We start from the raw sequence: 16539 nt of genomic DNA on the forward strand, positions 1-16539 counted from the left end.
CTGACGTCTGTCTTTTGTCACGTAGCAGTGTGTCAAACTGGAGAGGCTTCCTGACGTCGCAGGCTGTTGACACATGGAAGTCTGATGACAGCGAAGCGGTTCTTTATGCTGAGTTGTTGAACTGGCAGGCGTATTAACCAGCGTTGCCAAGCCTGGGGCCCCAGCACTCAATCCATGGTTCTGGTAGTGTCTATTCCATAACAGTCAGTATTTAACCAACACATGTTTCTAAATTCTGATAGCCTTGGAGCGTACTTAAATTGTTCTATGTTTGTATGATTAGTTATAGCTTTTTCTGTTCATAGTTCCATTAATTACCTCTAGTAATTCTATTGTGATAAGGAGAACACATTTGTTGTAGGAGTAATTACCAGAGTTTTATCTTCACAGTCTGACACAACTTTTAAAACATTATCTAACCATTCTTATCCCAACTGTGTGCTAGTTCTCAGAGTACCTCTTTCGTTTTCCTCATAGGTTTAATGGCGTCATCTTGATGTCCCCACATGTGATGAATTATTTCACCATGATAGTGAGGAAAAATTACAGGCCCTGTTGAATGGAATGAACAGTTTACTGTACATGCATTATGGGTTGAGAGCAAAGCAATGAAACATCTTAAGAAGCAGCAGAAATTAAATTTACGAAAAACTCAACACGAATACTGGGACCATACATTAGAATAAGTGCTTGGAATCAAAATAACAAATAATGGACAAAGTGACGAGACACTAAAACAGATTAGCAAAGCGAGAGGAAATTTCTAAGATTGCTCTTCATATGATGTAAGGCCTTCAGCAACTGACTGAGCTTAGTCCAGCTGCTATTTGTCAAATATGTAATTCACAGAAGTGTAATTTCAGTACTATGATGCAATTTTCAATTTTATTGACTTGTTTCTTGCTGTAACCACACATGTCTCAAGTTTAACTTACATTTAGTACAATAAATAAAGTTCTAGAATATTTGCTAAACTGATTTGAACTTAATATTCTGCGTTTGTAGACTTTCCCAGTGTACAGGGTGGTCCACTGATAGTGACCGGGCCAAATATCTCACGAAATAAGCATCAAACGAAAAAACTACAAAGAACGAAAGTTTAGTTCTATGTAGTTTTTTCGTTTGACGCTTATTTCGTGAGATATTTGGCCTGGTCACGATCAATGGACCACCCTGTATACTACGCACGAAATACTCTTGCATTTGTAGCCGGGTGACAGTGTTGATACAGCGAGATGTATGTGTCATAGGCACCATCTTCTGTCGAATCGCTGCCGAAATATTTTTTCGTCCACTTTTTATTCTCTCTTTCAAAGCGCAGAATGGACTGTTTAAATCTGATATACATATACATGTAGAGTAGCGCTTCTTTTCAGTGAAATACCAGGTGATCTGTTAGTGGGCAGAAGGAGTCTCGATTGGGGATAAATGGGACAGAATTGTTGTTTTGGCCATTTACATAGCAGTCAAGGGAGACCTCTCGGAAACGTTGATTCGAATTGGCAGGGGGGGTGGGGGAGTATTTCCCCACAGAGGGTAATTTTGCTAGGTAAGGACAAACATCAGGTAACGATTCCTGACAGGATAAGGAGCAAAAAAGTTTCATATGGAACCACCAGATATGCTTTCCAAGAGAGGTACGCCCATTTGAAGAGCCATATGGTGTAGGAGCTGGTGATACAGAGAACACATGAGACCACGCCAGGCAAGTGGGAATGTTCTGTCTATATTAGTGTTTTTACTCCACAATCAAGAGGGCAGTGATCTGCAGTACCATCATGTGGGTATACCCGTATGTTTCCAAGATTATAAATTGATGGTTGGGGGGGGGGGTGAGAAAGTAAAGAAAATGGAAGGAACTATTGACGAAAGCTCCAAAATGGGGCTTTATGTGGAATCATCGGCGAAGAGGGAAAACGTATGTCGCAGCAGGATTTCAACGCAGGACCTGCTACTTACTAGGCACTTGTGCTAACCACTGTGCCACCTGGACTCAGCACTAACCCCATCTATGTGGGCCATCTTAGTACGGGGCTCTGCCGACACACGTTCCCACGAGACAGTCCACGCAGTGGCGACGAACACTGTGTCTGGGTGGCGCAGCGGTTGAAGCAATTGCCTAGTAAGTGGGAGATCACAAGTTCGAATCCTGGTCTGCCACACATTTTCCCTGGAATCAACAGTTCCTTCCCTTTCCTTCCTTTTTGCTCCCCGTCCCCACTCCACCTTCAGTGTATCATTGTTGCAGATTCCGCACGGTGTCTCTTCTTTCGGACATGTCCAGAAGAACAGACACCATGCGTTCATATAATTTTGAAGGTTGCTTCGACTACTGTGCAGAAGTTTCGGTGGGAAGCACTTACAGGGTGTTTCAAAAATGACCGGTATATTTGAAACGGCAATAAAAACTAAACGAGCAGCGATAGAAATACACCGTTTGTTGCAATATGCTTGGGACAACAGTACATTTTCAGCGGACAAACTTTCGAAATTACAGTAGTTACAGATATAGAAGACAACGCAGTCTGTGGGTGCGCCATTCTGTACGTCGTCTTTCTGCTGTAAGCGTGTGCTGTTCACAACGTGCAAGTGTGCTGTAGACAACATGGTTTATTCCTTAGAACAGAGGATTTTTCTGGTGTTGGAATTCCACCGCCTAGAACACAGTGTTGTTGCAACAAGACGAAGTTTTCAACGGAGGTTTAATGTAACCAAAGGACCGAAAAGCGATACAATAAAGGATCTGTTTGAAAAATTTCAACGGACTGGGAACGTGACGGATGAACGTGCTGGAAAGGTAGGGCGACCGCGTACGGCAACCACAGAGGGCAACGCGCAGCTAGTGCAGCAGGTGATCCAACAGCGGCCTCGGGTTTCCGTTCACCGTGTTGCAGCTGCGGTCCAAATGACGCCAACGTCCACGTATCGTCTCATGCGCCAGAGTTTACACCTCTATCCATACAAAATTCAAACGCGGCAACCCCTCAGCGCCGCTACCATTGCTGCACGAGAGACATTCGCTAACGATATAGTGCACAGGATTGATGACGGTGATATGCATGTGGGCAGCATTTGGTTTACTGACGAAGCTTATTTTTACCTGGACAGCTTCGTCAATAAACAGAACTGGCGCGTATGGGGAACCGAAAAGCCCCATGTTGCAGTCCCATCGTCCCTGCATCCTCAAAAAGTACTGGTCTGGGCCGCCATTTCTTCCAAAGGAATCATTGGCCCATTTTTCAGATCCGAAACGATTACTGCATCACGCTAACTGGACATTCTTCGTGAATTTGTGGCGGTACAAAACTGCCTTAGACGACACTGCAAACACCTCGTGGTTTATGCAAGATGGTGCCCGGCCACATCGCACGGCCGACGTCTTTAATTTCCTGAATGAATATTTCGATGATCGTGTGATTGCTTTGGGCTATCCGAAACATACAGGAGGCGGCGTGGATTGGCCTCCCTATTCGCCAGACATGAACCCCTGTGACTTCTTTCTGTGGGGACACGTGAAAGACCAGGTGTACCGCCAGAATCCAGAAACAATTGAACAGCTGAAGCAGTACATCTCATCTGCATGTGAAGCCATTCCGCCAGACACGTTGTCAAAGGTTTCGGGTAATTTCATTCAGAGACTACACCATATTATTGCTTCGCATGGTGGATATGTGGAAAATATCGTACTATAGTGTTTCCCAGACCGCAGCGCCATCTGTTGTTGAAAATTGTAACTACTGTAATTTCGAAAGTTTGTCTGCCTGAAAATGTACTGTTGTCCCAAGCATATTGCAACAAACGGTGTATTTCTATCGCTGCTCGTTTAGTTTTTATTGCCGTTTCAAATATACCGGTCATTTTTGAAACACCCTGTACACACCCACCATACATCCCCTCCCCCCCCTCCCCCATCCTCCGCCTCCCCCCGTGTGATTTCAATATTTTTGGAGTCCAGAAAAAGGACATTCGTGGCCTCCGATTTCCTTCAGACGTTGAGGTGCATGCCTGGGTACAATCACAGTGTCACAGATAACTGCAGAAATTTTTCCACGAAGCCACTGACCGTTTTGTTTCACAGTGGGATAAATGTTTCAACAGTTATGCCGATTACTTTTGAAAGAATTAACAGTTCACTGTTTTGCCATCTGTGTCGTTTTCATTTCACTGCCTCGTATACACACATGTCCCTAAACCCGCCCAAAGATGTAAACAACCATGCATAAGCAGGACCTATTAGACGGAGAGGGTCCGACAGCTGATCAGTTCCAGTTATTCCACCAGGAAGGAGGTACACGGCCCGTGTTGTCAGTAGTTCAACCATGCCTAGACGGTCAACACCGCGGTTCGATCGTGTCCGCATTGTTACTTTGTGACAGGAAGGGCTCTCAACAAGGGAAGTGTCCAGGCGTCTCGGAGTGAACCAAAGCGTTGTTGTTCGGACATGGAGGAGATACAGAGAGACAGGAACTGTCGATGACATGCCTCGCTCAGGCCGCCCAAGGGCTACTACTGCAGTGGATGACCGCTACCTACGCATTATGGCTCTGAGGAACCCTGACAGTAACGCCACCACGTTCAATAATGTTTTTCGTGCAGCCACAGGGCGGCGTGTTACGACTCAAACTACGCACGGTAGGCTTCATGAGGCGCAACTTCACTCCCAACTTCCATGGCGAGGTCCATCTTTGCAACCACGACACCGTGCAGTGCGGTACAAATGGGCCCAACTACATGCTGAACGGACTACTTAGGACTAGCACCACGTTCTCTTCACCAGTGAGGTTTCATATGCCTTCAACCAGACAATAGTCGGAGACGTGTTTGGAGGCAATCCAGTCAGGCTTAACACCTTATTGTCCAGCGAGCTGCAGGTTCCCTACTGTTTTGGGGTGGCGTTATGTGGGGTCGACGTACGCCGCTGTTGGTCATGGAAGGGCCTTAACGGCTGTACGATACGTGAATGCCATTCTCCAGCCGATAGTGCAAACATTTCGACAGGATATTGGCAAGCCATTCGTCTTCATGGACGACATTTCGCGCCCCCATCGTGCACACCTTGTAATGACTTCCTTCAGGATAACGATACCGCTCAACTAGAGTGGCCAGCATGTTCTCCAGACATGAACCCTATCGAACATGGCTGGGATGGATTGAAAAGGGCTATTTATAGACGACGTGACGCACCAACAGCTCTGAGGGATCCACTTCGAATCGCCACTGAGGAGTGGGACAACCTGAACCGCCGGCTGCTGGTGGCCGAGCGGTTCTAGGCGCTTCAGTCTGGACCGCGCGACCACTACGGTCGCAGGTTTGAATCCTGCCTCGGGTATGGATGTGTGTGATGTCCTTAGGTTAGTTAGGTTTAAGTAGTTCTAAGTTCTAGGGGACTGATGACCTCAACTTCTGAGGCCATTTGAACCACAACCTGGACCATCAGCGTCTAGATGAACTTGTGGATAGTATGCCACAACGAATGCAGGCATGCATCAATGCATGGGCGCATACTACTTGGTATTAGTGGTACCAGTGTGTACCACAATCTGGACCGTCACCTCTGAAGATCTTGCTGAAAAGATACACTCCTGAAAATGGAAAAAAGAACACATTGACACCGGTGTGTCAGACCCACCATACTTGCTCCGGACACTGCGAGAGGGCTGTACAAGCAATGATCACACGCACGGCACAGCGGACACACCAGGAACCGCGGTGTTGGCCGTCGAATGGCGCTAGCTGCGCAGCATTTGTGCACCGCCGCCGTCAGAGTCAGACAGTTTGCCGTGGCATACGGAGCTCCATCGCAGTCTTTAACACTGGTAGCATGCCGCGACAGCGTGGACGTGAACCGTATGTGCAGCTGACGGACTTTGAGCGAGGGCGTATAGTGGGCATGCGGGAGGCCGGGTGGGCGTACCGCCGAATTGCTCAACACGTGGGGCGTGAGGTCTCCACAGTACATCGATGTTGTCGCCAGTGGTCGGCGGAAGGTGCACGTGCCCGTCGACCTGGGACCGGACCGCAGCGACGCACGGATGCACGCCAAGACCGTAGGATCCTACGCAGTGCCGTAGGGGACCGCACCGCCACTTCCCAGCAAATTAGGGACACTGTTGCTCCTGGGGTATCGGCGAGGACCATTCGCAACCGTCTCCATGAAGCTGGGCTACGGTCCCGCACACCGTTAGGCCGTCTTCCGCTCACGCCCCAACATCGTGCAGCCCGCCTCCAGTGGTGTCGCGACAGGCGTGAATGGAGGGACGAATGGAGACGTGTCGTCTTCAGCGATGAGAGTCGCTTCTGCCTTGGTGCCAATGATGGTCGTATGCGTGTTTGGCGCCGTGCAGGTGAGCGCCACAATCAGGACTGCATACGACCGAGGCACACAGGGCCAACACCCGGCATCATGGTGTGGGGAGCGATCTCCTACACTGGCCGTACACCACTGGTGATCGTCGAGGGGACACTGAATAGTGCACGGTACATCCAAACCGTCATCGAACCCATCGTTCTACCATTCCTAGACCGGCAAGGGAACTTGCTGTTCCAACAGGACAATGCACGTCCGCATGTATCCCGTGCCACCCAACGTGCTCTAGAAGGTGTAAGTCAACTACCCTGGCCAGCAAGATCTCCGGATCTGTCCCCCATTGAGCATGTTTGGGACTGGATGAAGCGTCGTCTCACGCGGTCTGCACGTCCAGCACGAACGCTGGTCCAACTGAGGCGCCAGGTGGAAATGGCATGGCAAGCCGTTCCACAGGACTACATCCAGCATCTCTACGATCGTCTCCATGGGAGAATAGCAGCCTGCATTGCTGCGAAAGGTGGATATACACTGTACTAGTGCCGACATTGTGCATGCTCTGTTGCCTGTGTCTATGTGCCTGTGGTTCTGTCAGTGTGATCATGTGATGTATCTGACCCCAGGAATGTGTCAATAAAGTTTCCCCTTCCTGGGACAATGAATTCACGGTGTTCTTATTTCAATTTCCAGGAGTGTATTTATGTTGATCTCTATTCCAATTTTCTGTACAGGTTCCGGAACCGAGGTGATGCAAAAGTTTTTTTGATGTGTGTACTTCGGCTGACCGAGGAGTGGCAGACACAGTGCACTGCGCAGCGCAGCACGAGTGGAATCGACTGTACCAGCACAGTACCCAGTGGTATATTGGCGGCAGGAGCGGTCCAGCCAGCAAGCTGTCCAGTGCAACCGGGTTTCAGTCGGACAGAGTAGGCAGCACGTACCGGCGCGCCGCGTGTGGCAGGCGAAGACGACCCAGGCGGTGGCGAGCGCCCAGGCGGCGGCGTGCAGCCCGGCGTAGGCCACCGCCTCGGGCAGCGCCGACTCGAGCCGGAAACCGGCCGACAGCATGCGGCGCGGACCCAGCACCACCGCCGCCAGCGTCCCCAGGCTGGCCGCCCAGCACACCAGCGACGCCGTCTGTAGGAACACACAGGACACGTCACGGCCCCTGCAAACGAGTCTGCTCTGCTCGAGTTGTCGCATCCAGCGAGCGGTCTAGACGCTCTATGAAGGTGGAGACTGGAAAAGGTCATCCAAGTCGTCTAACGTGGAGATGCCTAACAGGAAGTTTCGGAAATAATCTAACAAAGGCGGGACTTGAGTAACTACAATTTTTAACAGATCATCTGAGCAAGAATTGGACAGCTTATGCCAGCAAAGCGGTCGGCAAATATCATGCGTGAAGATCGATAAGTAGGCACTGGATCAAGATCACCTTTCACGAGAGAGGCCAAAGACACACTGACAAGTAACATGCCGCCAACATCCTCTCGATAACATGTATTCAGACCGTCCCACTGACTCATCCAGTTGGCGTCTGTCAGTTTATTCGCAGAGTGACTCAGTTGACGGCACAGGCCACAACAGTACATAGCGACCAGATTAGAACTACAGCGGGACAAGTAACGAGACTAAAGTTTTTAATAGCAAAATTACCAATATTGTCTGTAAGAAAACTATTAGTGATGAGCTTGTACCGCAACACTTGGACTCTATTCAAGTTAAGTTTCCTATTCTTATAAACATGTGCATATGTATTGTAGAAAGAGGATACTGGCCACCCATAACATCCTCTCCCCTGCTTCCTTGCGATACTAGACATTACAACTTGAATGAAAGTACACTACCCCTTATCACAAAATCCCGTGGAGGTACATATGCAGGTAAGTATGAGAGTGAGCAGAGAGCGAATACTACAAGTCCAGGCCCTGGTATTGAACTATACAGACTTCCCCCCTGTACAGCTGTCTGTACTGAACTCCTTCACGGTCCACGCCGCTCCTTCCACGTTGGTGCTTCTGGACACGCCCTCCTGGGCCTCGTGTATGACCTTCTATGGTCACCGCCAACGCACTGCCACGCCTCGCAGCTCGGCATGTGAGCTCATGTGATGCCTTGTGAGTCTATGGAGCACTTCTGGACAACTCTCAAATCAACGCCATTCCTCCGGCGTCTCCTTTGTGCTCTGAGTACTTTCTAGAAAACTTATCTGTTCCGGCTGCTGTTCTGGTTGCTTCCAGGCGTTGCATTTTTTAAATATGCCACACAGTGATCATCAAACTTTTCTTCTCAAGAGCAGATCCTGACATTGCGGCACAGCACCTCAGCTCGCAATGTATCGGTCTTCTTTTTAATTAGTAATGTATAGAAATTAGTATATCATGAGCGCCCAATAAGCTAGCTACAGTAGGCGCACAATAAGTACCCACTCCCCTCCTCACCAAGTACCCATGATTAAGTCGACACCATTCAGAACACTTCTTCTCAACTGTTCTCGATTTCAGATTGCTGCACCCACAATGGCCACAATGCTGTGAAACCATAACTGTCTAACTATAAGTTGTGTTGTTTGTGTAAGCGGATGATTAACTAATAACAGTAATATTCTTTATACAGGATAATTTAAAAAGGACATGACAAATTTAGAATGGTATAGAAATTTATTGATATAACTTAAAGAATCGGTAGATGTGTCATTTTGTAGCAAACACTGTCAAGTTACACATAAAACTGTCAAGTATCATTTTGGTTCGATGTGATTACCATCTGTGATACACTAACTTGCCACAGATAATCAATTTCTTCTCCTTATTCATTGCAGCAAATTGGGTGTAACGTTTGCAACGGCAGCATAGATTCAATTTTTCAGGTCAGTTAAATTTTTGAGTTGGGGAATAACATACACACAGTCTTTCGTAAAACGCCAGAGAAAAAAAATCCAGTGGTGTTCAGGCTGGGGAGAGAGGCGGCAATGCTATCGGCCCTTTACGGATAGCCCACCGACCTGGGAAGCGATTATCTAGGAAACATCGAACTTGCGTGAGGAAATTAAGTGGTGGACCTTCTTTCTTGTAGTAAACCATCCCGTCTACGTCATCTTAATCATGCAGAGTTCGTTTCATGAAACCAAAACACATGGCGAGCATGTACAGAATTAGTGGAAGTAGCCATTTTAACTGTCCACTACGTTGGCATTCCTGGTGGCGGAATGGGGTACTCATGCACTACGCGAATCAAACTTCGAGCTATTCGCTACAAGATAACACATCTACCGAGTTTGTAAGTTAGCTTAATAGATTTCTATGTCATTTCAAAGATGTAAAGTCCTTTCTGAATCATGTAATATGAGAAGCGATCAAAAATGTTTTCTAAACGTTTCGAAAGTCATGTTTCTTATACTCAGTATGTTGTATTATTGCGTTGGTGCTTAAGTTCGTAGCGTTTTCTCGTAACTTTAAAACAAATACACGTAAAAGAGACTTTATTCATCAATACTATGTTCTCCTTTACTACTGACAACAGTCTGCCAACGCTGGGATGACTTTTCGATTGTAGAAATCACGTGGTTTTGAGGTGAAGAACTCGTCGAACCATGTTCGGAGCGTATTTCTCATCCGCAAAGGAAGCTACTTGGCGGTTTTTGCGATAGAGAGGCGAAAACGCCAAAATCTGAGAGCAGAATATCAGGTGGATAAGGTGGATGCGGAATGACTTCCCAACCCAACTCCTGTATAGTGTGTTGTGCCAGTCTAGCATAATGTAGGCGACATTTACTGTCGTATTGCGCATTTAAACAATCTTCATCAAACCCAGAAGCTCCTACAGAACATGGAGAGTCACTAATGTAAAAATCCTCCTAAAACGAGAAAACCATTTTCTTGCCAACTCTGTCCAGTAGTATTATCCCCAAATGTCGGAAATGTTTCTGGCTGCCTCCGCTGCTGAACTCAGGAAGAATATGTCGCAAATGCTCCGATTTCTCCGCTTTCCATTCCATTTTCTAGCGTCCACTGTACTCGCTACCTCCAAATGACGAAATGTCTCAAAGAGAAACAATGAACTACTAATAAATAATGGAAATCGATAAACAAACCCACAGCAATCGGAATACCAACATGCAAAATTAAAACGATACAAACGTACGCACCAACAAAATACAACAGTTGTAATTTGATTTCATAGGCCGTCCCTCAAATAAACATGTACCGAATTTCGAGATGACCGCCTCTGTAATTCTTCCGTTTGAAATTTATACAATTGCAGCTGATCGCTAAGAGGCGCACACTCCACTGGCTTGTCAGCACGGGAAGGCGAACAAGGAAACAATTCCCCTCATTCCGCAACGACAAATATATCCGCCCCTTCACCCAGCTTCATCACTGAGGTGACGGGTCAACTTTCCCCGCCCCTTCTATAATTCCTCCAGTATATTTTTTATTCGACGAAGGTGTCAGGTACAGCCTACAGCAGCAAATGCCAAGTATTTGTTCCTTCCCTGTTTCGGATATACGAAAGGTCGTCTTCTTCAGAAGCTTCAATTAGGAATAAACACACCTTAAAATATTGCTGTGTCTGTAATTATTTTTGCTTGTTCTCGGTGCGAAATATACACCCTTAATAAGCTCTTAACGTTAGCTGACTTTTCGAATTCGACTGAGTTACTAAATGTACATTATTATAAAATACGGCTGAGAAACGCGGGCCACACGATTTATGATTTATTTGTATCACTATGATCATTTCTCCCTACATAGGTGGCGCCAACAGAACATTTTCGCAGCCGGAGGAGAAAGTTGGTGGTTAAGATTTCCCAAGATCCTGCCACAACGGAAAGCCCCTTTGTTTTATTGATTTCCACTAAAATTCACGTATCATGTCCGTAGCGCTCTCTCCCCTATTTCGCGAAAATACAAAACGAGCTGCCCTTCGTAGAACTTTTTCGATGTCCTCCGTCAGTCGCATCTGATGCAGATCCCACACCGCACAGCAATACTCCAGAAGAGGATGGACAATCGTGGTGTATGCATTGTCTTTAGCAGATCTGTTGCACTTTCGAAGTGTTCTGATTCGTAATTGTAATCCCTAAGCATTTAGCTGAATTTACAGACTTTAGATGTGTGTGATTTGTCGTGTAACCGAAATTTAGCGGATTCCTTTAATACTCATGTGGATGACTTCACAGTTTTCATTATTTAGAGTCAATTGTCACTTTCGCACCATACAGATATCTTGTCTATATCATTTTACAATTGGTTTTGATCATCTGATCACTTTACAAGACGATAAATGACAGCGTCATCAACGAGGGCTACTCAGATTGTCTCCTATTTCGTTTATGTGTATCAGGAACAGTAGAGGGCCTGTAACGCTTCCTTGGGGAACGTTAGCTATTACTTCTGTTATGCTAGCTGATTACTACGAACTGCGACCTTTCTGACAGGAACTCACGAATCCAGTCGGACAAATGAAGCGACACTCCATACACAGGTAATTTAATTACACGTCGCTTCTGGCAATCTAAAAATATGCTGTCATTTTGACATCCTCAGTCGCTAGCACTCATTACTTCGTGAGAATAAAGAGCTAGTTCTGTTCCACAAGAATGATTTTTTTTCTGATTCCGCGCTGACCATTTGTCAATAAATGGTTTTCTTCGAGGCAATTCGTAATACTTGAACACATTATATGTTCAAAAAATCTGCTGCAAAGCGATGTTAGTGATATTGGACAGTACATCAGCGGATTACTCCTCTTTTCCTTTCTTGGGTATTGGTGTGACTTGGTGCAATTTTCCAGTGTTTAGGTACGGGTCTTTCCGCGAGCAAGCGATTTTATATGGCTGTTAAGTACGCAGGTATTGTATCAGCTTATACTGAAACGAACCTGTCTGGTATACAATCTGGACCAGGGGCCTTGCCTTTATTAAGTGAATTAAGCAGCTTCGCTACACCGAGGATATTTACTTGTAAGTTCTCACGTTGGCAATTGTTCTAGATTCGAATTCTGGAATACAGAGTGTACGTAAAGTCCGGAAACACTTTTCAGTTATTTATTGCACAAGAAATAAAAATTGTCCAGATGTCATACATGAGCCGTGGTGGGAATGGTGCCAGAGCTACTATGGTTAGACACTATCGATTCCCTCTGGCAGAAGTTTGTCTATGGAGCCTGGGCCGCCTCAGGATATAGCGGGCAGTAGGGAGTGGAAAGGGAGAACATGTTGGGCACGGTACGCGGAAGTGCGCGTATTAGCGAGACGTTGGAGAGACGACAGCCAGCACGGTGTGCCTGAGTTCGGGCGGCAGTTAGCGCTTGATCGTACTGGGGTCAGTGACAGCGGGCCGGCGCTGTGGCTTCTTGGCAGCCTCGTGAAGCTATGCATGTGCTCTCTTGCGTGAAGGAACACGCTGTCACTATGGGACTAAGCAGCGTCTGGTGTCTTCGCCACATCGATCCAGCAGCTGGCAACAAGTTGAGTAATTCAAGTCCTACCAACGATTACTGAAATATAATGATGATTGCTCTTGAGGCAGCAAAGCGTTGCAAGGACTGTGATGTGATATTTCATGCCTCTTATTAAGTGTGTGCTTCGCTTCTTAATAGTATTGTTCTTACTTCAGCTTGCAAGTGTCTAAAACATTGATACGTGTGCGCAGCCTTACCGAACGATGTATGTTCCGTGTCTAAAGATTGCCGTGTGGCACCTTACAGGCCCACATAATGTGCTCCATGTGATGCTTGGGTTTCAATGAGCCACTTACGTTTGCATCATTCGTGTACGTGGTTCTGCTTAAAGGAATGAAATCAGTTTTATTATTGTCAATTGTATCGAATTAGTTTTCTGTATAAGTTTGAGTATTAAGGTGAAGGAAGGGTTGTTTGGTTTCCTGTTGTCGCTTCTGATTTATGTTTCAGAGATCGGAAGCAGTGGGCCACCGAAGTGCAAAGCCTCCCCTTTTAAATTACTAGCGGGCGTACGGGCGGTGGACTTCGTCTGAGCTCGCGTGTGCTGTTTGGTTCCGATTTCGGTGTTCTGAACGGGGTGGAAGTACAAACGGAGTCCACATCTTAATTCGAAGATAAGTACTCAGTCGTCTCCACCGTTCGTGGCCAAGTCGCGGCCTCACAATCTCGGGCCTCAGTTATTGTAAAAGCTGCAGTTATCTAAAACTTGTGGTGGCTCTGCAAGGTTGCCCGGGTTAAATGTTTTAAATATTTGTCTTAAGAATTTTGACTGATTTCTAGAAGAAAGTGTCTTAATTGAAACCGTTTTCTAAAATTGCTGTGCAAACAGCCTTAGTGGCGTATGTCAATTTTGACGAGGAAATAACTGGGTTTAATTGTTGCCAGCATCATATTTAAAGTACCAGGGAAGCAGGTTCGTAGCATTACTTTCCCCGGGTCCCATTGAGTTTTACCCCTAGCGGTTGAGGGACTAACCGGTGGATTTGACAGTCTTTGCCGTCTGAGCACAAAGGTGACCACGACTCAGAATATGTCCGAGATGCCCGGCCTTATTCCAAAGCAACTGGTATCCTGACTGTCAGGACCACTTACTTGGCCACTCATACATTGCCCGTGGTTCATGAACTAGGACATGACTACAGGAACCCACACCATGAACCACAAATTGGATGAAAATCAGTGTGGGTTTAGGCCTCTTAGAGGTTGTCAGGACCAGATCTCTGGCTAACGGCAAATAATGGAGAAGTGTTGCGAGTGGAACAGGGAACTGTATCTATGCTTTATAGATCTAGAAAAGGCATATGACCGGGTTCCTATGAGGAAGTTATTGTCTGTTCTACGAGATTATGGAATAGTAGGCAAACTTTTGCAAGCAATTAAAGGTCTTTACATAGATAGTCAGGCAGCAGTTAGAGTTGACGGTAAATTGAGTTCATGGTTCAGAGTAGTTTCAGGGGTAAGACAAGGCTGCAACCTGTCTATACTGTTGTTCATATTATTTATGGATCACATGTTGAAAATAATAGACTGGTTGGGTGAGATTAAGATATGTGAACACAAAATAAGCAGCATCGCATATGCGGATGACTTAGTTGTGATGGCAGATTCGATTGAAAGTTTGCAGAGTAATATTTCAGAGCTAGATCAGAAATGTAAGGACTATGGTATGAAGATTAGCATCTCCAAAACGAAAGTAATGTCAGTGGGAAAGAGATGTAAACGTATTGAGTGCCAAATAGGAGGAACAAAGTTAGAACAGGTGGACGGTTTCAAGTACTTAGGATGCATATTCTCACAGGATAACTGGAAGCGAGGTGTAGCAAAGCTAATGCAGTGAGCGCTCAGCTACGATCTACTCTCTTCTGCAAGAAGGAAGTCAGTACCAAGCCTAAGTTATCTGTGCACCGTTCAATCTTTCGACCAACTTTGTTGTATGGGAGCGAAAGCTGGTGTAATGTCCACACAGTAAATACCCTCTACCACGACTGACTGCAGTGTTTAACAGTAATAATAAATGTAAAGATCTCTTACAGCAAGCCAGCCGCTGATTACCAAGACGAAGGACTCCACCAAAGATTCTATTTGGCTGATTCTTTTTATCACTATATCACGTAATGAAATCTTATATTAAAAACTATACATAGATAAAGGAGAGAAAGAGAGAGAGCGAATGAAAATAGAGATAATACTAATAATCCTCCATTAGTCTTTCGCCTGTCTTATCACGGATCAGTCAAGAACTGGGAGGGCCTTACTTTACTGTATAGACTTATGTGTGAAGGTGAAGGGATCTTAAAGACAACAGATACACGTCTATACAGACAAGACATTACACAGAGATAGCGGTTAGCTGCATCGATCATCTATTCTTAGATTAAAGAGGCGGCAACTTATTATCCGAACATTAAAATGTTAAACTGGGTGGATTCAGATTACCTTATCAGTAAGATTGAGGTTACGGATATGAAAGTAGCTTGGATGATTGCAGGTACTAGTAGATGGGAACAACGGAAGGTGGGTTTCCACGATGAGGAATTTTATAAGGGGGACTTTGCTCCAGACTGAACGCTGAAAGGCATAATCAGTCTTAAATGATGATGATGAATAACTGGGTTATTATTGATCAAAGTGTCTATAACCTTGTAAAGTTGTTTGGTAATATCTCGTCCGGGAGAGGCGGTTTTCAATCTATGTGGAAATAATAATTGATTTCTTGGTTATTTGGTGCAAAGTTTATTTTAAATGATTTACTTGGCCTGAGTGGTGGTTTTTAAGATGTTTTTAAAGATATTAATTCATTTGTGGTTTTATATAACAAGCAGTTTGTAAAGTTTGCCTGAATGGCGTTTCTTAAAGAAATTATCTGATTTATGATTGTAATTCTCTTAATAATTTATCTATTTTAAATGATTTACTTGGCCCGAGTGGCGGTTTTTTAAGATGTTTTTAAAGATATTAATTCATTTGTGGTTTTATATAACAAGCAGTTTGTAAAGTTTGCCTGAATGGCGTTTCTTAAAGAAATTATCTGATTTATGATTGTAATTCTCTTAATGATTTATCTATGATGCTCAAATAAATACGTTGAAATGAAATGGTCACTGAATGGTGACTCCCTTTATATTAGAGGTTAAGGAAAATGCAGTTCAAAATAGAAATAACGTCCCAATACATATTGAATTTTGAAGAAAAACTGAGATTTTTTTTTTTTTTTACAAACATTCAATATGCGAACCATGAGTGACCCGGCAGACGTCAGTACGGTAATCGAATTCTTGCCATACCCGTCCCAGCATGGCATGGTCGACTGTGGCAGTCACTTCCTGTATTCTCTTTCGGTGCTTTGTGGTAGAGGCGGTACATACACCAGATCTTTAATGTGTCCCCACAGAAAAATGTCACACGGAATGAGATCTGGTGATCGGGGAGGCCATTTCACGAACTCCAACACATAGAAAGCTCGCTCCGCCCCTGAACTCGTCATGTTTGCGACTGGCGCAGACTATAGGCAAATTACCCAACTACGCTGTGGTGCTATATGTGAAAAATAACTTTCAGGGTTTCTCTCCAAAATGACATGTGTATTATACCTGTACAATGTTTAGTTCTTGTGCAATAAATAACTGAAAGTGTTTCCGGACTTTATGTACACCCTGTATCTACTTCATCATCTTTTGTGAACGAATTTCGGAAAATTGTGTTTAGTAAGTCTGTTTTAGTGGCACAGTCATCAGTGACATCACCGTTGTTATCGGACAGTGAAGGTATTG

At 45.3% G+C, this 16539-nt stretch overlaps 1 protein-coding gene across 1 annotated transcript in view; it reads right to left on the reverse strand.

Moving 5' to 3' along the window:
- LOC124798746 (O-acyltransferase like protein-like) overlaps positions 1–16539 on the reverse strand; it is a 188073-nt gene that overhangs the window by 19208 nt on the left and 152326 nt on the right. Inside the window, exon 8 of the mRNA XM_047262274.1 lies at positions 7246–7441. Coding sequence (XP_047118230.1) covers positions 7246–7441 — 196 coding nt within the window. The remainder of the gene's footprint in view (positions 1–7245; positions 7442–16539) is intronic.

The sequence above is a fragment of the Schistocerca piceifrons genome, chromosome 5 (assembly GCF_021461385.2).
Source record: "Schistocerca piceifrons isolate TAMUIC-IGC-003096 chromosome 5, iqSchPice1.1, whole genome shotgun sequence".
In the NCBI taxonomy this organism is placed as follows: domain Eukaryota; kingdom Metazoa; phylum Arthropoda; class Insecta; order Orthoptera; family Acrididae; genus Schistocerca; species Schistocerca piceifrons.